Below are 24,672 nucleotides of genomic sequence, written 5' to 3' on the forward strand. Positions count from 1 at the left end.
CACGACATCTCTTACTGTACTACTGTATGCTGATGACATGTAGATTTATATTGCTGTGTCACCAAATGACCACAGTCCCCTACAGTCACTGAGTCAGTGTGCCCAGCATGTCATCTAGTGTGTAGGTCAGAGTTTCTTTCAGCTTAATGAGCCCACTGTTGCAACCACCTTAATTAACAGAATAAAGGGTTTCCTGTCAAATCAGGACAACAACAAGATGTTTAAAGATAGATTATTGTGATGTTGTCAAATCATGCAGCTGCAGCTCATCCAGAAGGCTGCTTCCAGAGTCCTGAACCACAACAGGAAGTGGAACGTCAAATCACAGTAAGGCTTAAAAGCTATTTGTACACTTTGTTTTTACAGTTAGAGCTGTTATTTAACTCTGAATTTGAAGAATAAATATTCCCATATTTGAAAAAAAAAACCTTTAGTTGTTTTATTTATGAATTTGTAACATCTTAATGTCCAAAATAATACTGAGTTACATTTAAAAAATCACTAAATAAATAACATTTCACAGGAATTATTCAAATGTAAACCTCTTTAAATTGTATTTCTTTTACAATATTTGATTCGACTAAATGAGTTATTTTGTTTCACAATAAACATCTGAACATCTACAGTCTACAAGCATCAGTCTCCTAGAAGCTCCAGGTTCAGACATATACACAATGGGTTTTAAGTCTATTTAGGCAGGTTTCATTTTGTCCATTTTGCAACAAGTTGTCAATAGTCAGGCATTAGAGTTAGATGGTTCTCCACCAGTTTCCGGCCGGATCTTCTCTATGGACTCAGAGGAGGAACTTCGGGACTTGCATGCCCACAGGTTGTCCAACCCAGAATGCATCAGTGGTAAGTAAATGTCGTCCATGTTTGGCAGCACAAACACTTTCTAAGCAGGAAAAAATGGAAAGCTAATGAAATAGGAGAACTGATGTTGGATGGGTTATGGGTTATAAATGATGGGTTATATTTTTAATTACCTGGAACTCATCCTGAAGCTTCTTCTCTATCCACTCAGTTACGTGGCAGAAGGTCACCTCTCGCTCCCCCAGTTTGGGACACACATGCAGATCCAGTTTGGGGGGCACACAGAAGCTGTACCTAGAGAGGAAATAAGGAAGTGAAAAACTCACGGGTCGATGGTTTCGGATCAGTTTGGCCAGAGCTGGACACACACTTAGTCCTTAACTAATTACACCAGTTGAATAAGGGTACACATGTGTTCTTTTGGTAAGAAACTAATCATGAAGTGTAATTCACAGGATGCAACATTACTGGCAGCATTCAGCAGATTTATTCCTGAGGAAAAATTGATGATTTAATAAATGAGGTATGAAGAAAATCTGCCGGCCCATTTTAGGAACAGGGTAACATAGATGCACACAAATTAACCACAACATTAAAGCCATCATTGTGTTCCATCTTACAAAGCATGGATCACAAAACAATTTTTAAGTGAATGATTCATTAATTATGAGCGTTTTTTCCATCAGTGGAATAAGATTAGAGGGTTAAGGGAGAATTAGAGAGATGTTCTAACCAGACAATCACGCTAACAGCTACTCTGACATGGTCTGTGAAAGATCTAGCGCTTCAGTGAAAGCCTTCAGATAGAGATGACACACAGCATCTGCTTCATCAGAAAAGATTTTAACCATAATTTCACATTTTTAGAAAAACTAAAACTTTGTTCCAACTAAAGATGAATTAAAGGAGAATTAGAAACAGAATCTGTAATAAGAATATTGAGTGGCTGCTCCCCCTGGAATTGCAGCTAGGAGGCGCTGTGCCACCAGTCATCTTCTTGTGTGAAAGGTGCTGATAACAGAAATAAAGTGTAAAGTTAGAGTAGAAAAGCGAGGCAGTGTAAAACTCAATAAAACAATCTTCACTTTCACATCTTGGAACATGTTTCAGACAGGAAGGTTATTGGTGACGCACCAACTCCAAGGCTCCTGTCTTAATATTCACCACTTTCTGAGTAAAAAGGCAATTAACTTAAACGAGACAATGTTTTAAATGTTCATTAAAAAAAGTGTTACAAAGATTTTTAGAATGGAGTTGTTGCAAGCCCATCTTGGTTTTGACCCGTCTTAGACTAGCGTTAGTCTCTGGGAGCAGCTAATCTGGATTTATAGAGTTATCTACTGTAGATAAGATATGAACAGCTTATACTGTTTTAACAGAACCTCCCTTCATCCTGACCTGAGATGACCTGGTGGATTATTGACCAAAACTTTCTGGCCTTTAAAACATCTAGTCAGGAACCGACCACTGAAATGAGTTGCATCAATAATAGCGTCTCATTATGTGACAGATACAGTACAGTCATTAACTTATTTCTCACTTCCTTAAGGAACATTTGGCAGAGCATCACTTTAATCTGAATTAATTTGTTTATAATATTGATTTTCTTTGTCTTTATGTAAATTCTGTTTGCCTTAACTCATCACAGTCGTGATCCTGGACATTTAAACCAGGCTGCATTCATGTGTAGAAAATCACAAAGCTTCAGTTACTGATTTTGTTACAGAGTAGAATCATTTCTTTACCTCAGCCTGTTCTGGATGCCGTCATCATTTATTTTATGGGTGCTGAATAAGTTTATGATATAAATGTCGGTGTGCTCAGCCTGTGTCTCAGTTCGTACCATATCCTATCTGTAGGGGGCGCTGGGATGTTCACAACCAAAGTGCCAGACAGTTCTCGAACCTCCACAGAGAGCAGCAGGGGGGTGTTGGACATCTCCTCAAACTTCTTCTTGATGAACTCGTTCTCTGCGGCCCGCTGGAAACACTTGGATTTAGCGATTTTGTCCACAAATCTTAAAATCTTCCTCCCGGTCTTTCCTCCCCCTGTCCTGTCAGGAAAAGAGGATTAGAGGAGGAGTTTTAGTGTCATCCTGTTTTCTGGCAGCAGATTTCAGTGTTCAGATGCTAAAGTCAAGAGTTTGGGGGAGAGATGCGTGAATGAAATCGGGAACCATCTGGAGTATGATGTCAGCATGGTTTATTTTCTGCTGTTGGAAAATAAACATCCATGAAACAGAAGGGAAGAAGTCACACTTCATGTTGCAGCTTAATGAGAGATTTCACCATTTATGCTAATTATTTCATAAAAGTGCAATGAAAAAGATTCTTTAAAAGTACAGAACCTTGCAAAAGTATTCACATACCTTTAACTTTTCCACATATCGTCACATTGTAACCATAAACACATAGTACTGCATAGATGTTAAAATGATTCATGGTTTTTAACATATTTTAACAAATAAAAACCTGAAAAATGTGGAGTGCATCTGCATTCAGTCCCCTATTTCTCTAAATCTCCAAAATAAAATCCAGTTCAACCAATTTCTTTCAGAAGTCACCTAAATAGTATGGAACAACTGCAAACATGGACGTCCACCTAAGCTGACAGGCTGGGCAGGGAGAGCATTAATCAGCCAAAAGGACCACGGTAGCCCTGGAGGAGCTGCAGAGATCCATAGCTCAGGTGGGAGAATCTGTCCACAGTACAGATATTAGTTGTGCAATCACCAAATCTGGCCTTTATGGAAGAGTGGGAAGAATAAATAGATTGTTGAAGTTACTCCCTTTTGCTGTTGGAATAAAGTGATCTGATCAGATGAGACCATAGATTTATTTTTTAGCCTACATGCAACATATTATTTGTGGCAGACAACTAACACAGCACCTCACCCTGAATACAGCATCCCCACTGTGAAGCATGGCGGTGGCAGCATCGTTCTGTGGAGATGCTTTTCTTCAGCAGGGACAGGGAAGCTGGTCAGAGTAGATGGGAAGATGGATGGAGCTAAATTCAGGACAATCCTGGAAGAAAACCTGTTAGAAGCTAGCAGAAGACCTGAGACAGAGGTGGAGGTTCACCTTCCAGCAGGAGAACCACCCTGAACATCCAGCCAGAGATACAATGGATGGTTTAGATCAAACCAGATTCATGTGCTAGAACGGTCTAGCCAAAGTACAGTCCCTTCAATCTGATTAAGGCCACGTTATTTTGCAAAGAAGAATGGGAAAAATCATCCGTCTGTAAATGTTCAAAGCTGGTAGAGACATACATCTAACAGACCTGTAGCTGGAAGAACGGTGGTTCTGCCAGGTACTGACACAGGGGGGGGGGGGGGGTTGAATACGTATGCCCAACACACTTCTCAGATTTTGTCTTGTAATAAAATTAGAAAGCCATTTTGTCATTTTCTGTCTATTTCACAATTGTGCCCTACTTTGAGCATACCCTGAAGTTGGTGGTTTGAACCGCTATGAACACCTGCATGAAGCTGCAACATTAAACCCTGTGTTTACCCTTCGGATGCTGTTGTTGAGCCTTTCTCCCAGGCTGGACAGTGAGGCTCAGACAGCAGCAGTTCCTCTTCATCAGAAGAAGCAGCACTGGAGGACTCTTCATCGCTGTCTGCCAACACGCTGAAGATGGGCCTGCAGCTAGGAGGGGATAAATCAGGAGGGTGGTAAGACACTGACACTAGGAATAAATTCATGTTTCTGAGGCTTTGCCATGATAATTCCATGTTTCCTGAAAAGTGCACCCAAATTGAATCATTGTTGAAGTAAATGTTGTTCTAGCTCGCCTTTCACAGTTTGCATTTTTCCGTACAGCGAGGAAACTTCTCCTGGACTTTAACTGCTGCGGGTTTCTGACAGCCGGTCTACTGTAGCGGGTCTGCATGGACCAGGGACTGATGGGGGATGTGTCTTAGCTGTGCGAGATGTCCTCATTCCAGTGTGGTTCCAACATCAGGAGAAGGTATAACAGGCTGAATGTATTTTACTATTTCCTTGCAGTTTATTTTGTACTTTAGGTCTTGCCTTCTTTTGATCATTTTCCTATGAATATTATTATTTGTGCTTTATTTACCCAGAGTTATCTTCTGTTAGATCTCTATTACATATATTCCCGGGGTTTTCTTGTATCTCTGTTTTTGCTCTGCTCTGGTTAATTAGTCTTCCTTCTTCATCTGTTCTGCCTTCACTTTGCCCCAACTGCTCCAAATCTCCTCTGATTACTCTTCTGGTTTGGTGGCCATTTCTCCACTCCTTCCTCAGCATTTAAGCTCCTGATGTCTCTTTGTTCTTGGGTGGATTCTTCCATTGTCTTCGTTCTCTGCCTTGTTTTCTCTCTGCTCCATGCCCGGTCCAGTTCTCCTTGTCTGTTCTCCTTGTGTGAGACCATTTTGTAAGTTCTCTATATTTTCTATGAAAGCAGTGTGTGGCACTTACCTTAGACTGCCAGTTTCAGTGAAGCAGTGTGCTGTGTCCTGAGCTCCCTCTTTCCCCAGCTTGGACAAGTTGAACTTGGTTTGGAGGGTCATCTGCAGGTTACCCATGTAGACCAGCTGCAGCTCCACCCAGAGGCCTGCAGGGGGAGCACAAAGCAGGTCAACACCAAGTTGCCAAATCCAAGGTGAAGCTCAGAAGGTTTTCCTAATCTGAGCAAGCAGTGATGGGGGGCTGATTAAACAGCTTTGACTGAGATAATTGGGCCAAAAATCATTAGTCCTCTTTAGAAGCTGATGAAAAGCTAGTAAATGAGATGATCTCTGGAGGCAAGGTTGTATAACAGTGACGTGGGAGGAGAAGAAGCATCGTTTCTCTCATCTCACACAGAAGCAAATATGCAGCCAAGGGTTGGTGGTCTGTTTTCTGATATTCTGATGGGATTACATGATCTGACTTCTGTAATAACATTAACAACAGGCTGTAAGTGATGAGACATAAATGCTCCTGCAGGTTTCATCTCCAGTCAGTGCTCACCTCTGTGGTTAACCTCTGGTCTGGAGATGGCCATGATTTGCGGCATAGAGCAGCCCATATCCAGCTCTGTCAGAGTCAGCTCATTCATGAAGTAAGGCAGCTGCAGGAAATGTTAAATTTCAAAGTTTAACATGGGGGATATTAACAGTTACCCTTTCTGTGATTCAGCAGCTTCACTTAGAGAGCACTCACTCTGATTTTGCTGAGCTTCTTCTGAATCTTGTGGGAGACGGCGTCGGCCCAGTGCTTCTCCCGCAGAAAGTCCCAAAAGATTCGACCAATTAGAGCGTTGGCCCAGGCGGTTTGACTCGTTTCAGGGGACTTTAGTGGATCACAGGTGCACTGAGAAAAGAAGCAACAGTACAGAATCTGGTTTAGACTGCTGATGATGAAGAACTCTATCACTTTATTTTACCTGCAGATATCACCTACGTTTGCTTTAATGGTGGGGCTTGTTTCTGCGCTGCTGTCCCCGGGACTGGAGAGGGGGGTCATCTCATCTGCAGCCAGTATTTGAGACATGTAGCTATGGTAGTCCAGTCCCCTGGTGGTGCTGGAGGGAGCTGCAGGGATGCAAGAGGCTGGAGGTGTGGACAGGGCATCCTCATCACTGCTACCCACTGTGCTGAGGCCTCTGCTCCTTGGGACATGAACACTCTGTGCTGGACCGCCTGGAGAACAAAGAAAACAATCACATTCAAGGCACCATTAGTAGATTATTCACCAAAAGGAGCATGATGTTTCCTCCAAATGACTGACAAATCACAGGATAACATTTATTTCAATCCTGTTGAGACTCAATAAGAAACACAAAATGCAATTAGAGAATTTACACAATGGATGTTTATTTGTTTGGCGCTCAGACCCCAGAGGAAGACATGAACGCTGATAATGAATGAACTGATTAACGTTTTAGGATTAGAATTAGAATTATCTTCCCCCGGATCTGGTACTGGTGATGGAGAGGAGGCCTGATGGTAATGGAACTGAGAATCCGATGGAGACGATGGGGTGGAAGAAGGTCGAAGCTCGACTGACAGCAGAGAGATCCATGGATGGAAGACTTTAAATGTGGAGCCTTGAAGGATCATTGGCTGAGGATTATTGCAGACTTGAAGTTGATTGGTTGTCGTGGAGACGCACGGAGAAGCCATTGGGTGAAGCTGGAGGAGGGGTGAGTCTCCCAGATTGAATTTTTGTCTTTGCTCCATATATCTGACTTGTCTTTGAGTACAGTTATTCTTTGGGGGAAATGTCCTAAAATTCCTAAAAAAACAATTCATCCAATCTGGTTAAACCCACCACCTATCAGGCCTTTTCTGTCCTACCATCACAAGAGACCTTCTACCCTCTCTCCCAGTACAATGAAAGCATTTCTCATACCTGGTCGGGTCAAAGATCTGCCAGGTCTCTGTCCGTCCCTCTCTTTCTCCACCTCGGTCTCCATGGAAGCAAGCAGGAGATGACGGAACCACTCCTCTTTCTCTCGTCCCGTGCGTCCGAAGAGGTAAAGTAAGACAGGAGCGTTTTTGGGATGTCCGGGGGGTATTTGTCTTATGGATGGTGCTTGTTCAGCAGCTGGCTCAGATACCAGGTCCTTCACTGACCCTGCTTCTTCATCCTCTGGAGATGTTCCTGCTCTGGCAAGCTGGATGCAGATGGGATACTTGGGGTTCCAAACTCTCTTCCGAGCCAACACAGACGGCAGGAGAAAGACCTTTTAGGAATAAAGCCAACATTTGAATTATCAGTACGAGATTAAATATGTTGAATGTGAACATTTAGAGTATAACACAGGTTATATCTGCTCTGTCTCTGATGGCCTATTAACCTTTACCTCACAAACCTTTTTCTCCAGCTCAATATAGTTTGTGTGAGCTTCTGCTTGGACCTTAAGGCAGATGTTCCTCTCAGATCCTTGCATTAATTAATCTTATGCATTAATATATAGTACCCTCTACTACACGGTTTATCCTTTTTTATTGTTGATCACTGCTGTAAGAAGAGATTTAACTGAGTACAGACTGTCCTGACTCATTCTTTTAACAATTAATTAAAGATGAAATCCTCCGAGATCATAAAACTGCATGAAGGAGGGAAAATTAGATGATGTGTTTAATGTCTTCAGCTATTTTCCCAACACTGTTCTTGAGGGACTCATCATACTTTGCTCTTTGCAAGATGAAAGCAGCATGACTTTATAAAGATGGTTTCATGCAGTCTCTCATCATTCGTGGCCCGGCGGCTGATGTTGGTGCGTGGGTAGTCCAGACGGAGACAGGAGCCATCCAGGGTGGCAAAGACGGAGTGAGTCAAAGCTGGATGGCAGGTTTCTGGGTCATAATCATGGATCTCATTCATCCAGCTCTGGAACAATTAGAGGAAATACAATGTTAAAATTTTTATTTAGCAGAGTATGCATTAATATTTGCAGTGAGTCATAAATTCTTCACTGTTGATTAGAGTGAATAAAGTATCTGAGCTGGAAGCTCAGATACTTTATTATTATAATAATTTAATCCTGAACAATTTGCAATCTTACTGACCCTGTCGTCAACATCAAGCGTCAAGTTTATCATTGTGTTAAAGTGTTAAGAGAACTCTTTAAGCTGATCATGCAGGTAAATTATTATTGTTCAAAGCAACATAAAGGTTTCTTCAAACCAGGATAGCATGATGGTGTAACAGAGAGCTCACTTCATTAAAATGCCACTTAATCTGGTAAAGCTCATATTTTATTGTTGGATATAAAAGTTCATATTCTCTTATATCTATGTTTGAGACTCTTATTTTGAAGTAATGCAGGATGTAGTTCTAAGGGTTCCCCTGTTGCGTTAGACAAGCATAAAAGCCTGAATAAATGGACTCATATAATCTAGATTAAAATTTCTATACTGATTATGTTCACATAAAATGGAACTTTAAGAGGTTTGAAGAAACTTCCTTCCCTTATTAACAGCCTTCAAACTCAACCTGCTAATGATCAAACAGCAATTATCTCCAAACCAGGACAGAGAAGTTCATTTTGTACGTTTTCCTCCACCAGCATGAAGCTGCTGACCATCTCCAGCTTCCTGCTTCTTGTATCCTTCACTAACAGCTGCTGTAACTGACAGGCTCTGGTTGGCAGCCGCTTTCTGCTGCAGCCACCTGTCGAGCTCAGCCTCAAGGAGATCTGTAATTACTGTACCACTGCGCCCTGACGGTGTAATTGGACTCAGGGCACCAAATGTAGTGGAGTTCCTTTTAATAAAGCTTTCATTTGTGTAGAAAACAGACGGAGTTACTAAAGCGACTCAACGGTTCCCCTTAGAGAACAAATCAGGAGAAAAGCAGTGAAGCTTTCTTCTGGTGTTTAACTAGAGAACATTTAAAAACTAAAAGCTATTCACACATTTCTCACCATCTCAGTTTAATCACCGATCTCAATCTTTGGTTCGGTTCTGGACAAGCTGGGGTCAAATGTTTTTATTATTTCTTATTGCTAAAGTTTATGCAGTCAGAATAATTTTTACGATGGCTGCAATCATCTTCTGTTCAATCTTCTTTATTTTCACATTTTGGTTCCTGAACCACTACAATGTAAAGCTAAGTGATGAGTAGCTCAAACCTCTTCATCTTTGCAATAAAAAGAGATTAATAAGTGTTTCATCCACATATTTTCTGTCTTTCGTCCTTGTGACCAAACACAAGAAATGGAAAAGGTCCAACTGCTGTTGTAGAACTTTGTATTTAGTGAAGTGGTATTTGTTATTAAGATAATCAGAACCATGATTTTATATCTACTTTCATTTTAAAAACACAGAGACATCTGAAATTTAGCAGGACTGAGGTTCTACAAGTTCTAAACTAAATTGTTCACATTCCTGGGTCCCAATCCCGGCCTGGGGTCTTTCTGCGTGGAGTTTGCATGTGTGGGTTCTGTCTGGTTCTCCTACCAAGGATGTTGGGTTAGTCGTTACTCTAAATGGCTTTTAGAAGTGAGTGTGTCTATGGTTATTTGTCTTGTGTGTGTGTGTGTGTGCGTTGCCCTCTTATGGACCCCACCTCTAACGACTGCTGGAAAGTTGTTGAACTTTGACCCCCGAACGCATGACACAAACACGCCCAGGATATCTGCATCTGCTCCAAACTGAGCAGAAAGTATCCGGTCACCACGGAAACAAAGTGCTTTCTGAAGGCCCTCAGTGGTTTCTGGATTATAGAGTCTGAGCACAGTTTTCTCCTCCATCTTGTTGTCTTTGTCTTACTATCAGTTTTAGGTGAGATACATTCATCATTATGTCTGGTAGTACTGCAGCCTTCCAGCCTTATTCTGCCCAAGTTTTGCATTGCACCAGTACCACAGGTAGTGAAACATACCGCAGCATGATGCTTCCACCACCATGCTAGATGGTTGGTAGAATGTTCTGAGGTTTGATAATGTTACCTTGATTCCTCCAGAAATGCTTCTTGTTATAGTGCCTAAACAGATAATCTTTGTCTTCTCTGACAACATAAGTTTCTCCAGACCTTTTTGGCTTTTCCATGTGAACGGCTGCAAATTTCCTTCAGGCTTGGAGGTGTTGCTTTTACAACAGGTGCTCATTTATCTGTCGACACCCTCTCAGTCAATGACGTGGGAAAACTTGCTTCACTGTGTACAGTGACACTGGTGTACCAACAAGTCAGGGTCTTGAGATGTGGTGGTTCCTGGGTTGCTCCTGAACATCCTAGGCAAGTTTTGTTTGTCTGAAGGTGGTGGTTTTGGTTAGATGTTTGGTGTTGGAACAGAACATCAGTCCTAAATTTTGGAATGGATAAACCAGACTTCTGGATGAGCTTCCCAATATCCTGACCTCAACCTACTGGACTCACAATCTTTCTCATAATAACATGAAACATGCTGAGAATGAGTCAGCCATGAAAGACCTGAAGCTGCAGTGATATTGTGCATCTCTATGACTCAGTCACCTACCTTAAGGGTTTCAGGCTCGGTGCTGATGAAGCCACCTGTGAAACCGGTTTCACCAAACAATGTCTGAGCTGGTCTGTGAGCAGGCGCCAAGCAATCAGAGCCTGAGGAACCGATCCGAATGAGGAACAGCCCAAGCAAAAAGCCCAGAGACAGTCCCAAAGCAAGGCCAGAGATGTATGGACTAAGAGGAAGGATGAAATAGCCATAGGACAGTACCGCCACACAGAATAAACTCATACATGGCAGTTGACGTGGCGGTTGAGGAAGAGGAGAGAACATAGAGGTCTTTGTTAGAGGAGCTTGAGAAGCTGATGACTGCCTGAGAGTTTTAACACCAAACACTTGCATCATATCACCATCTGTGCATATTTCCAGCTCCTCTTCTTTGTGATGCTGTCTCTGGTGATGCACAGGACACAACCTGCGCTGAGCTCCTGTAAGTTGTCGAATTGAAGGCCATTCAAACACAGGTAGAACTTCACCATCTGCTTTTCTTGCAGTCCTCACAGGAGATTCTGAAAGGACCGTGTCTACGCTGCCATCCCTCCCCAAACTCCTACAGCTGCTCTGATGAGCCACCGTGCCCCCACTTTCTTCTCCCATGATCTTACTGAACATATTGCTTAGAGGTTCATGCATGGCCTCAGAGAGCTTCCTCTTGGTGTCTTCCAGCTCCACTTTGAAGAAGCCCCCCTTTAAGCCTTCTGCACTAGGAGAGAGCGAGCTAGGAGACGGTGGGGCAGTGCGAGAGTCCCCACAGGTCCGGGTTTTTGTTTGAGTCAACTGCTTCCACAGGTGGAGGTTGAGACGAGAGTCCGATTTAGATTGTGATACCTCTGGTTCTGAGCGGGATAGCTCTGTAGAGATAGACTTCACGAGGCTGAGGAATGGCTTGGGTCTAAGGGTAGAACCTTCTTTTGGCTCAAGTTCAGTCGAGAGAGACTTGACAAGGCTAGCCAGGGGCCGCTGGCTGGGTGAGGAGGGCCCGGGGGAGAGGAAGCTGGGGCCTGCTGCAGAGCAGTTCCCCAGTGAATCAGGGGATGAGGGAGAAAGAGGAACATGAAAGTTCTGGGACATCAAGCCGCTCTCATCTTCAGCAGGAAGCACTCTTTCCTTAGGAAGAGATCTAGAGAGGAAGTCCTCACCGTGGTCCAAGGAGAAAATGAGCTCATTGCCGTCGAGGCTGTCCCACTCCCCTTCAGTACCGGTTAGATGGATCACAATCCCCCTGGACAGATTTCTCTTTGTGCTGCCAGAAGTGGTGCCCATTGGGAAGAGGCCATGAGGGTCATGGAATAATCTGCTTCCCCCTTTTGCGTCGTCCTTGCCTCCTCCTTCCTCATTTTCTCCACCGTCTGCCATTTCTCTAGTTTACATCTCCAAACGGAGGCACCTGTGTGTCAGTAGAAGAAGACAAACATGGTCAGCTGCAGTATTACGCCTTCGGGACAGAACAGGTAGAAGCAGACAGAAGGTGAGCTGCAAACAGGGACCAAAGACTTCTTTTCATTGCTTGGGCACCATTTCTACAGAAACTCCTTATCGGAACCAACTGTGCTTTAATTTGTCTCAGTTAGTGCACGGCTTTAAAGAATCGTGAAACTCTCCATTAATCTGAGGACTAGTGAGCCTGAATCCCAGCCAAATGATCATGTCTCCCACAGCAGCCGCTCCACATACTGAATGAGCTTTAGAGGCACTCAGAAATAGAGTTTCTCTCTAAAACGCTGCAGAAACTGGGGCAGCACAGGCTTGGATCGCATTGGTATTGATGGATCAGGAACAACAGTTCTGAAAAGTCTTATTTAAACACCTCATTTACAAGAACAGGAGGGATATATGAGAAAAAATGTATTTAAGAGTCACACTCTGTCCAAAAAAAGAAATTATTATTGCCAGCATCATTAACGTGAAAACACCAAATTATAATGTTTCCTCTGGTTTTCCTCCAGCTGATCGGTGATGCTCTCTGTCATTCCTCCTGTCTGGCTAACACACCAACAGCATCTAGACCATCTAGATCCTACAGAGCCTTACAAAAGTCACATTTCATCCCATTACAACCAAAGACCTCCATGTGTTTTACAGGGATTTAATGTGACAGACCTAAACAAGGAAGGTTATAACTCTGAAGTGGAGAGAAAATGATCCAGGGTTTAAAAAACATAATTACAAATAAATATCTGAAGTGTATTATGAATATACAGTATTGTGCAAAAGTTTTAGGCAGGTGTGAAATAATGCTATAAACAAAAAATGCTTTCAGAAATATAAATCAGGATTGTTCATCTTTATCAATTTCTAAAATGCTAGGTGAGCAAAACCCAAACACAGCCAGAGTCATTAAGAACCATCTTCAGCGTAAAGAAGACCAAGACTTACTGGAAGTGATGTTCTGGCCCCACAGAACCCTGATCTCAACATCATGGAGTGTTTCTGGGATTACATGAAGAGACGGATGTGAGGAAGCCTCCATCTACAGAAGATCTGTGGTAAGTTCTCCAAGATGTTTGGAGCAACCTACCAGCCAAGTTCCTTTAAACACTGTGTGCAAGTGGACCTTGAAGAACTGATGCTGTTCTGAAGGCAAAGGGTGGTCACAGCAAATATTGATTTGATTTAGATTTCTCTTTTGTTCATTCACTACATTCTGTTGATTGATGAAAATAAATGAATAACACTTATTTGTTTACAGCATTTTTCACACCTGCCTAAAACTTCTTCACAGTACCGTATATTCAGCCGCCTTTATTCTGACACCTCCAAATAAAATTCTCATTGTAGTCGTCTTCCGCTTTATCCGGGACCGGGTCGCAGGGGCAGCAGACTCAGCAGAGACACCCAGACATCCCTCTCCCCAGACACCTCCTCCAGCTCCTCCAGGGGGAACCCAAGGCGTTCCCAGACCAGCCGAGAGACATAGTCCCTTCGGCTGGTCCCAGGCCGTCCCCTGGGCCTCCTCCCGGTGGGACGTGCCTGGAACACCTCCAGAGGAAGGCGTCCAGGAGGCATCCGGTATAGATGCCTGAGCCACCTCAACTGGCTCCTCTCGATGTGGAGGAGCAGCGGCTCTACTCCGAGACCCTCCCGGATGGCCGAGCTCCTCACCCTATCTCTAAGGGAGTGCCCGGCCACCCTACGGAGGAAGCTCATTTCAGCCTCTTGTATCCGGAATCCAGAGACTTGAGGAATTCAGAGAGGATTTCATCCATCCCCAAAGTCTTGCCACCATGGAGCTTTTTAATCACCTCGGTTACTTCAGCCTGGGAGATGAAAGAGTCCAACTCTTATTCGCCAGTCTCTGCTTCCACCAAGGAAGGCATGACGGCAGGATTGAGGAGATCCTTGAAGTACTCCTTCCATGTCCCAATAATGTCCCCAGTCGAGGTGAACAGCTCCTCACCCCCACTGTAAACAGTGTTGACAAAGCACTGCTTCTCTCTCCTAAGCCGCCCAATGGTTTCCCAGAATCGCTTCGAGGCTGACCAGTAGTCCTTCTCCATGACCTCACTGAATTCCTCCCAGGCCCGAGTTTTCGCCTCTGCCATGGTGTGATGGCCACACCTGCAGCCACACAGTCGGTAACCCCACACACAAACACTTTTTCATTTTGAGTTTTCATATACACATTCACTGCAGCATAAATACATGGGTTTCTGTTTATATTTTCATTTGACAATATTGAAATACATTAGTTCTAATTGTAGCGCGCACATTTGGTTAACTTTTGTATATTTAATTTTGTCAAATATTTAACATTTTTTGTGTTTTCTTTGCTGGTGCTGTGGGGGAGTACCTTGAACAGAAGCAATGGACTCTGGCTGGCACACTCCAATCCCAGATTGACTGATTGGGTGATACCATCTGGAGTTCCACCATGGGAGAAGACCATGGAGTCTTTATTCTAATTTTTGCATAAGTTCTTTTTGTTTTTGTGATTTGCTTATTTTGTTTTGTTATTAGTCATTCAAGTAAATTTTTAAGCTAACTGTGTTTAGTTATTTTTGTTAGTTAAATTTCTGTATATGTTTTCTTTCCGTCTTCCTCAGTGTCTTAGTCTGGTCTGATCAGCCAGTATTTAGGTCCCCTTTGTTTGTTGTGTAAGAGGTCAGTTTGTTTGTTTGAGCAGTTAATTTGAGGTTTTGTTATGTTAAACCCTGATTTTTTTGTCTTGAGTTTAGCTTCTTTATTGGACCTCTTTTAAGGGCACTGTAACCGTTATTTGAATTTTGTTATTTTGGGGAAATAAAACCCATGTTCTTTGAAAATTATTACTGTGTCTTCGTGCTTGACCGGCCCAGACCTCACTGTACCTGTCAGCCGCCTCAGGAGTCCTAAAAGCCAACCACAGCCAATAGGACTCCTTCTTCAGCTTGACAGCGTCCCTTACTGCCAATGACCACCACTGGATTCTGGGAGTGCCGCCGTGACAGGCACCACAGTCCTTACACCCACAGCTATGGGCGGCAGCATCAACAATAGAGGGGGAGAGCATGGTCCACTCGGACTCTATGTCTCCAACCTCCCCCGGAATCTGGTCAAAGCTCTCCTGGAGGTGGGAGTTGAATACCTTCCTGGCCGAGGGCTCCGCCAGACGTTCCCAGCAGACCCTCACTATGCGCCTGGGCCTGCCAAGTCTGTCCGGCTTCCTCCTCTTTCAGCGTATCCAACTCAGCACCAGGTGGTGATCAGTGGACAGCTCAGCCCCTCTCTTCACTCGAGTATCCAAGACATGCGGTCAAAGGTCTTACAAAGTCTATCTTCGACCTCCTGCCTAGGGTGTCCTGGTGCCAAGTGCACCAATGCACACCCTTATGTTTGAACATGGTGTTCATTATGGACATTCCGTGACTAGCACAGAAGTCCAATAATGAAACAACACTTGGGGTCAGATCGGGGAGGTCATTCCTCCCAATTGTTAGGATTATGATTATTGATTAATTAATATTCATCAAGAATTATAATTAAAAATCATAATTTGAGAAAATCAATTTCTTAACCAGAGATCCTAATTTATGAATCAAAGCCAGAGATGTCCTCTGGTGTTGTAATTGTAGCCTAAAGCCCTTGATAATTACAACCGTTAAATACTCAGTAACAATTGATAACTATTACTAGATGTCACTGTTTAATCAACCATTTCTGCCGAAACGTGGGGAACTTTGACCTTATTTTGAGTGACAAATCGCTTTTGCACAAAATAAACACAAACGCCTTCTCTTTATCTATGGTAATATTTATTAAATCATCAGCCCTGATACAACTTGCTCTTCCGATTCAATAACGTTCACCTAATCAAACATGCAAAGTTCTACACAAAAGGGCAAAATATATAACTAAACAAATAAAACAAAACAGCAGTGGGTGTGTATGAGATCAAACCAGCAGTTATGGGCAAAGGTGATAATCTGACAAAGGAATATGGTGTTGAACGGAGTTTTGGGAGCGCGGCCCGCCAGAAAGTGTAGCTTAATTACAGTGAGCCATAAAACTTCCCCCACCGCTGGGGATGTTTGAGAACACAATGGGTTGTAAAGTTTTTGGCGGCAACTAATAAAACCCGAAGTTAAAGACAAAGAAAATGGTTGATTTTCACCATAAGGTTATTACACAGTTCAGTTTTAAATGTGCCCTGAGCTTGCTCTCAAATGTTACAACAATACGGCAAAACACCCACAGCTGGGTAGTACAGCGGCTTCCAGACGTCCAACACAGCACATCAAAGTTTCAATAAAATGTTACATGCACATACAATTCAGAACACATTAGACTATAAGTGGCAATTCTACATCGCACTAAAACCCTACTCTACCCTGCCCAAGCTATTCCTAATAAAGAAATAAAAATAAAAGGTGGATTTTACTTGTCGTTGTCTCCTCTGAGCAGAGGGACAGTGAGGGAGGTGAAGAGATCCACGCGTCCATGGATCCTCAGCAAAACAGTCCGTTTTCTTCCTTGGTGGCCTCCGTGGCAGAAAGGTAGAAAATAATGACGGACCGTCACTAGTTGACTGGTACAAAAACAAGGAGGAAAAATTGCGTCTCCTTGAAAACTCCGTGTTTTTTTTTTAAACCCACGTCTTCGATTGGTAAAGTTGAAAACTTACAAGCCTTCTTATTCCTGTAAGCTTAATTTGCTTATTTTTCTCGTTGGTCAACGAAGGAAAATGAATGAAATCCACTTGGAACCTCAGAATGCTGCTTCAGTTGCTTGGTAACCGCATCTTGGTCCCAAGCTGAAAGCAAATGGTGAGCCGTCTCATACTCTGTTGTATTGTTGGCGGTGGCCTCAGGGCTGTGACACCCCCGTCCTATCAGCCGCGGTGCCCGCTGGGATTTGTAGGAACAGACTATCCTGCGGTACAAAATGGCTGATGACATTGGAAAGGCATAGTGGCGTCCAGCAATGTGCAAATGGTCCAATATTCAGCAAACAAGTGGTCCAACACAATCACGCCTCTCCAGGTGTCACTGTTGTTTCCCACGTGGGCGTTATAATTAGCCCCCCTTTACTCTGACATTCTAATTAAATTCAGTACAGCTAATTATCTTCAATCAGAGTCCAGCTCTGTGCACCTGAATTTGAGGCTACCTGCAGATCTTTTGTTTCTGGTCTCAGGTCCTTTAGAGAACATTACAGAACAATCAGCATCATGAAGACCAAGGAACACAGCAGACAGGTCAGTGAGAATGTTCTGGAGACGTTTAAAGCTGGGTTAGGTTCTACAACAATATCAAGAGCTTTGAACATCTCCCAGAGTTTGTTCAATCCATCATATGAACATGGAGAGAAGATGGACCAACTGCAGACCTACCAAGACATGGATGTCCACCTAAACTGACAGGCTGGGCAAGGAGAACATTAATCAGAGAAGCAACCAAGAAGTTCATAGTGACTCTGAAGGAGCTGCAGACATCCACAGCTGTCCACAGGACAACTACTAGTGGTGGAAGAGTAAAAGCAGAACGACAGAAGAAGTTATGTGCTCTGATCAGACTGGACCAAAATGAAACTTTTGGGCTTCATGTAAAATACAATATAAAACTACCACAGCATATCCCCCTGAACCCCATCGTGAAACATGGTGGTGGCGGTATCCTGCTGTGGGACAATGAAGCTGCTCAGAGGCACAGCAAATATGTGGCTGGAGGTGTACCGCTATGAATACCAGAATCTCACTTTTTGGTCTGTATGCAAAATGCTGTGTGATGGAGACCTAACTGTGCACATCATTCTGAACACACCATTTCCATTTTGAAACACGATGGTGGCAGCAGAGGCGGGGAAGCTGATGAGAAGATGGATGGAGCTAAATTCAGGACAATCCTGGACTAAAACCTGTTAGAGGCTCTTGAAGACCTGAGACTGAGGTGGAGGTTCACCTTCCAGCAGGAGAACCACCCTGAACATACAGCCAGAGATACAATGGATGCTTTAGATCAAAGCAGATTCATGGGTTAGAATGGCCTAGTCGAAGTCCAAACCTCAATCTAACTGAGAGACTTGAAAACTGATTCTTACAGACGTTCTTCTTTAGATCTGACTAAGCTGTTCCAAGCTGTAAGTCTGTAGATATTCAAAGCTGATGGAGACAAACCCCAAAAGACCGTCAGCTGAAACTGCTGGGAAGATGTTTCTACAAAGTATTCAATCCAGGTATCATTTGATTGGCCTATCACATGAAATATCAATAAAATACAAAGTTTGTGTTTGTAAGTAATAAAAGAAGTGGCGTGTGAAAGGAGTGTGAATAGTTTTTTAAGGAAGAGCAATGATGCACCAACCAGCCAGTGATTTATTTTGATCCTCTGACCATTAAGCATTGAAACTGTATTAAAATGAAACGTTTTCACTGATTAGTCTGTAAAGCATCACTAAACATCAAATCCGCTGGTCTGCTTTAATTTGAGTTCAGTAAAACACAGAAAAAGGTCTCAATTTGATGCATAAACAAGGCTCATCTCACTTTCCGAGAGATTCAAGACTCATATCTGTTTCAAGGAACCTGCAGTAGATTTCTTCTCTAATGATGTTTACTGGATTTAAATGCTGTAATAAAGTAAAGTGTAAAGGCTACTAAGACCTCAGCATCAGCCAGTTAAAGCCTCACCACAATTGCCAACCCTGCTACAGCACACAGAGCAGTTTTCCATTATCGGAAACACAAAGCCCAAAGGAGTGGTGTCTGGGGTTCAAGTGGTGTGCTCTGAATGGAAGTTAAACCATACTTCTAACTGATCAGATTTACGTAACAGTATTAAAACGCTGTGTGGCACAATTTCATACAAGTCCACAGCAGCTGGTAGAGTCAAATTAATCTGCTCTCGCCCAAAATGGAGGGGAGATAATCCTGAGGGTCGGGGTCAGTCTGACTCCCAGATTTGGGGACAAGAACCACGGACTGCAAGGTGCCAAACGCACTTCAGACAAACCTCAGACACACTAACCTGCTGTTTTCTTTTCTAAGCTGATTGTAGAGCTGTGAACCAGCATCAATTTCTTCTTATCATATGAGTACAGAAATGCCTGATGCTGCATGTTTATTGCACTAAGCCAAATGGTTATTTTGCTAGCACTGCAGCTATAAGTTGGATTTTGCAATATTAGAAAATTAAATAAATATTTCTGACCATGAAAAGATTATATTAAAGGCCTATACTGCATGTTTTCGTCCTGTGGTTCGTCCTTCTTGGTGGTATGCTGACATTACCCTGGATACTGTGGCTCTTGATACATCACAAAGACTTGCTGTCTTGGTCACAGATGCGCCAGCAAGACGTGCACCAACAATTTGTCCTCTTTTGAACTCTGGTATGTCACCCATAATGTTGTGTGCATTTCAATATTTTGAGCAAAACTGTGCTCTTACCCTGCTAATTGAACCTTCACACTCTGCTCTTACTGGTGCAATGTGCAATCAATGAAGACTGGCTACCAGGCTGGTCCAATTTAGCCATGAAACCTCCCACACTAAAATAACAGGTGTTTCACTTTCATTGTCCAACCCCTGTACATTGACAGCTTCTTGTGTTAACTGTGACCATCTTGGTTTGACAAGCCAATAACTACAAGAAGACCACAAAAGCAGATGGATCTGTTATGACCTGGCAGCTTTAACATCTAACTAAGAATATTTTCATTTATCCAACAGGAAAAGATGGAGGTAATTTTTGTTTCGGTAGAGAAAGACTTTCAGAAGAGCCAACATAGTCCCACAAAACGATGACCCATCTGCAGCTTTAAACTTTGTGGTACTCTTTGCTCCGTAATCTCTGCTGACTTTGCAGCAGTTCCTCATAATTAGCATGTAATTCAGTTTCAATTCAATTTATTTATATAGCGCCAATTCACAACACATGTCGTCTCAAGGTTCTTCACAACAGTCAGGTTCATACATTCCTATTAATCGTAACCATTGAACAGTTCAGTCAGATTCAGTTATTTATTCAAATTGGATAAAAAGTTTTTCTATCTAAGGAAACCTAGCAGATTGCATCCAGTCAGTGACTTGCAGCATTCACTCCTCCTGGATGAGCATGTAGAGACAGTGGACAGTCACTGGTGTTGACTTTGCAGCAATCCCTCATACTGAGCATGCATGTAGTGACAGTGGAGAGGAAAAACTCCCTTTTAACAGGAAGAAACCTCCAGCAGAACCAGAACCAGGCTCAGTGTGAGCGGCCATCTGCCACGACCGACTGGGGGTTTGAGAGAACAGAGCAGAGACACAAAGAGAACAAAGAAGCACTGATCCAGGAGTACTTTCTATGGGAAGGAAAAGTAAATGTTAATGGATGTAGCTCCTTTAGTCGTTTCATCTAGAAAGAAAGAACAGATAAACTCTGAGCCAGTTTTCAAGGTTAGAGTCTGAAAGAGAGAACATAGAGTTAGTTACAGTAGAAGCTCAGTCAATTGATGTATCTACGAGATAGAAATGATGATCATAGTTCCAAAATACCAACACCCCAAAAGTGATCACTTTGTCCATTCACATCTTATAAGTCATTCTGGATCATGGCTTTTGTGTGCTTGCAGCTGGGATTAACCTAGCTGCAACTCGCAGCTTTCACCTGATCAATATTTGTAACATATTTGGGAGTAATGTCCCTTGGATCTGACTGAGCTCTGTGCCTCTAACCTCATGCAGGCTGCCCAAATGTATTCAAGCCTTTAAATATAATCAAATTAGTAATGTGGTATCCTCAGCATGTTGTTATCTGCATCAGATTTTGCTAATCAGCATGTTGCTCAGGATCATCTGGTAGCTCTGCTCTGATCACACCTGAGGACTGTGCCTTGGCCACCATTACTTTTGTCACACTTCACCAACAATTCCACATATCCTGTTACATGGACGTTACAGTTTTTACTACCTCCTAATGAGGATCAAGAGGTGTAATATTGGTTTCTTGACTTCAGTTCCCCATTCCGTACTGGGAGCTTTCAGTTGATCATGACAAGTAAAACACACTCATTGAGTTGGGTTAGTATGATTTGAAAGGGATTTAACATAGAGCACTCCAAATGGGTATGATGTGAAACAAATGACCCATATAACGAAAAGCTCCTTTTGTGCACTAAGTATTGCTCAAGCAATTTAAAAAATCAACCATTTAAACGTGAAATTATGTCAGGGGAACTAATAAATGGAATCAAACAGAATGCTGAAAAAAATCCAGTTTTTTTACAAAGTTCAATGCTGAATCTGAAGGGTTGCAATTTAACTCTATAATCATCCCAAGTGTTTGGTTTATGATGGATTAATAAAAAATTAAAAGTATACACAAAACATCTGTTTTTTATACCTATTTATAATGCTATTTCTTCTATGGTATTTAAATATATTCCTCCTCGTGAGGAACAAGTGCGGAGTCGTGAAGGCTACATTTTCTTTTACTAATGATGTTATCCCTTTTAACCACATAAACAACTAAGAACTACCTGGTCAGTAGTCGACGCACTACTTCTCTCAAGTAACTAAACTGTTTAAGAGTAAAATTTAAACGACCCATAAAAAACTAAATGTGCTATTTGAGCTGAATCCCGTTAAGTTAACGTACTGCTGCATGCTAACTTTAGCCAATCAGTGTTACAGGAGTTAGGATCAGGCTAACCATGTAAACACGTATGCATGTGGCAAGAGTGGAAAGGAAAGGTTTAGTAACCATAACCCTGATTATTCAGTGGGGCAAAATTCCATATTAAAAACTTTTAATAAAAAATCAGTGATGAAACACTTCTTGGAGCTCCCAATAATTCGTATAAGAATAACTTATGTTTAAAAGATGATCACAATGAGCTTTTATTTTGAAATCCATTACTTCCTGTTTTCCTGGAGTACAAAACTGATGTGATACAATGTCTCTTAGCCACGCTTCAAAATCAGAAAGACAAGAGAACATGTCAGATGTGTGTTGATCACGTATCAGGAAATGGCTAATAAAAAGCTACTCAGCTGACGACGCCCATAAATAAGTCAGAGGGATCATTAAAACCAGCTAAAACTGGGACAAACGAGTCTGAACAATGTTTAGTTTGAGAATAAGCTATTAAAAACTGAATATTAAAAATGCAAGAAAACAACTAGTTCAGTCATGGAGTCAATTCAAGTATTATTCTGACGAGAGAAAGGTGGACCTTTTCAGAAGGAGTGTCACGTTACATCTGGTGTTAACAGCATTTCAGAATCAGAACATCCTACCAGCGGTCAAACATGGTGGTGGTTGTATGATGGTCTGGGACTGCTTGGTATCTTCAGGACCTGGACTACTTGCTATCACTGATTCTGCTCTATGACAGACCACCCTGAAGGAGAATGTCCAACCATAAGTTTGTGTCTTTAAGCTCAGTTGGATTCTGCAGCAGAACAGTAACCCAAAGAACTCCAGCAAGACCACGTCTGATTGGCTCATTTATTTCTGCTTCCCTGTGCCCCGCCTGCAGTATTAGTTGTCATTCCCACCCCCTGCTTGTACCAACATCATGTGATGATAACACATCTATGTCCCCTCGACGTCCTCCCCAAGGAAACACGTCCTACATGTCTACAACCAGGACGGGGTGGTGGGCCGCCCTCTGATCACACACATACATTAACAATCTCAGATTAACATTAAATCTGGATTTTACTGTAAAGTCTGACAAATCATCCAGGGGATTAGGAGCTAAACCAACATTTTGGTGGGTGTGTTTCCAAGTGAGCTGTGCTGGTTGCAGTTTTTAGTGACTTCCTGATTCTTCTCAGTTCCTTTGCCAGCATTCATCTCATCCTGGGCCTTGAAGTCATGGAGTCTCCAGCTTTGACCTGATGCTCTTCAGCTGGCTTTCACCCAAATTATCATTTTATTTGTATATTGGTAAAACATAATTCCATTTAGCTGCTTAATGCAGAAAAAATCCCAGCGGCATTTTGAATGTGATTCTGCATCAGCGACCAGAAACTCTCAAGCTAACAGAATTAGGAAGTTAATCTGTTGGTTTTTAAATCCCTTATCTGATTATTCGAGAACTGTTTAATCATCCTGAAATATTTCTGTTTGCTACATGTCACAGTTATTGATTTGCTTTATTACACAATGAAAGATTAAAATGATACGCTGTTCAGTTTCTGCAACTTTCTGACAGTTTTTAGTTACATTTAATTTTCAGTTGACCAGAAATAAATACCAGAACCAATTAATCAGTTTATTAACTTGTACTGTATGGGGTGTTATTTAGCCTTCTATGAGCCAATATGTTGTATCATGACACCAAGGAGAACCTGAGCTCTTTCTGGACCATCACAACTTCAAGATCCTCCAGTATGACCAAACGTCCAATAAATAAATGATTAAAGAATTGTTTTTACATGCAAAGTGAATACATCATTCATTTCATTAAACGATCATTCTTACATGTCATAAACAATAAATAAATGTATCTATAAGTATTTAAATGAGTCAGATAAATCTTGACATAATTAAAACAGTTACACTTTAGACCAGTCTATAGTGTTAGCGCCACATGATATTATGATCAAATAGATTAAAAGTCATATGCTGCTGTGAATAAAATGAATATTTTCATTCTGAGTTTATGACATTAATCATGTATTTACTTCATATTTTAATTCATTAATGATACATTTAGAGGTTGATTAATTCTCTTCTGTGTTTCTAACAGCGCAGGAGAGCAGAAGTAGGACCTAAAAGTCCTTCACATGTATAATAAATCATTTAAAGAGGACTAATGCGGGTTTACTTACCAGAAGATAAACCAGTGGGTCACAGATGGACGCTGGTGGTTCCTGCTTCATCTGAGAGGCTTTGGACCCATAGGAGGAGAGAGGAGAAGCATCCCTATATCCCTCTTTTTCTCGCCAGGCGCAGCTGCGCGCGAACCTCCAGATGTGTCACGTGCTGCAGCTCCTCGCGCTGATTATGGAGAACATGGCCGCGCTGCACGATAATCCAGATTAAAGCATCAGCCAGTGTCCCAGTCAGATGCGCCCTGCATGTATGGATGCTCTCTACGCTCAGCCACAGGCCTCCTGAGATGCACTCAGCTGTCATGCATCAAAGCTAAACTGTAATAAAATGTAATAAAACAAGCTGAGGCTCATTTAAAGATGATCAAAACCGAGCTGCAACTTTTACACATTTTCTCATATTTTCCCAAAAACTTAAATATGCTAATTGTGACTTGGAAGAAAAATTATTAAAGTTTTTATAAGTTTTTATTTTTATTTTTTACAAATAATATTCTGTAAAATATTGCATGCATTTGTATTCAGCTCCCCTAAGTGGACACTGGAACCACCAGCAGCTCCAGCTTTAAACGGAGGCTCACATTTCTGCTCATTCTTCTTTGAAAACAGCTCAGATACAGTGAAATTGGATGAAGGGCTTCTGTGAACATCTGTTTTTAAGTCTGGCCACA

General features: G+C 42.2%; 1 protein-coding gene across 1 annotated transcript; it reads right to left on the minus strand.

Moving 5' to 3' along the window:
• Positions 1–425: 425 nt before the first annotated feature.
• tex2l (testis expressed 2, like) lies at positions 426–24,119 on the minus strand. Its single transcript, XM_047376330.1, has 12 exons — positions 23,999–24,119; positions 10,756–12,148; positions 7,965–8,165; positions 7,182–7,515; positions 6,231–6,469; positions 5,991–6,140; positions 5,799–5,898; positions 5,265–5,400; positions 4,332–4,469; positions 2,657–2,866; positions 987–1,107; positions 426–895 (listed from the first exon to the last, which is right to left on the minus strand). The coding sequence occupies exons 2-12, from the start codon at positions 12,115–12,117 to the stop codon at positions 737–739; spliced, it is 3,150 nt and encodes a 1,049-aa protein (XP_047232286.1). The 5' UTR covers positions 12,118–12,148; positions 23,999–24,119; the 3' UTR covers positions 426–736.
• Between the last annotated feature and the right edge of the window lie 553 nt (positions 24,120–24,672).

The sequence above is a fragment of the Girardinichthys multiradiatus genome, chromosome 10 (assembly GCF_021462225.1).
Source record: "Girardinichthys multiradiatus isolate DD_20200921_A chromosome 10, DD_fGirMul_XY1, whole genome shotgun sequence".
NCBI lineage: Eukaryota > Metazoa > Chordata > Actinopteri > Cyprinodontiformes > Goodeidae > Girardinichthys > Girardinichthys multiradiatus.

Excerpts from the sequence above, each read along its gene's own strand:
- tex2l (XM_047376330.1), bottom strand. The coding sequence starts at position 12,117 with ATGGCAGACGGTGGAGAAAATGAGGAAGGAGGAGGCAAGGACGACGCA. Across the intron at positions 5,899-5,990 it reads AGAAGCTCAGCAAAATCAGA|CTGCCTTACTTCATGAATGA; the intron begins GTGAGTGCTCTC and ends CATTTCCTGCAG. Across the intron at positions 5,401-5,798 it reads ACCAGAGGTTAACCACAGAG|GCCTCTGGGTGGAGCTGCAG; the intron begins GTGAGCACTGAC and ends CTCCCCCTGCAG.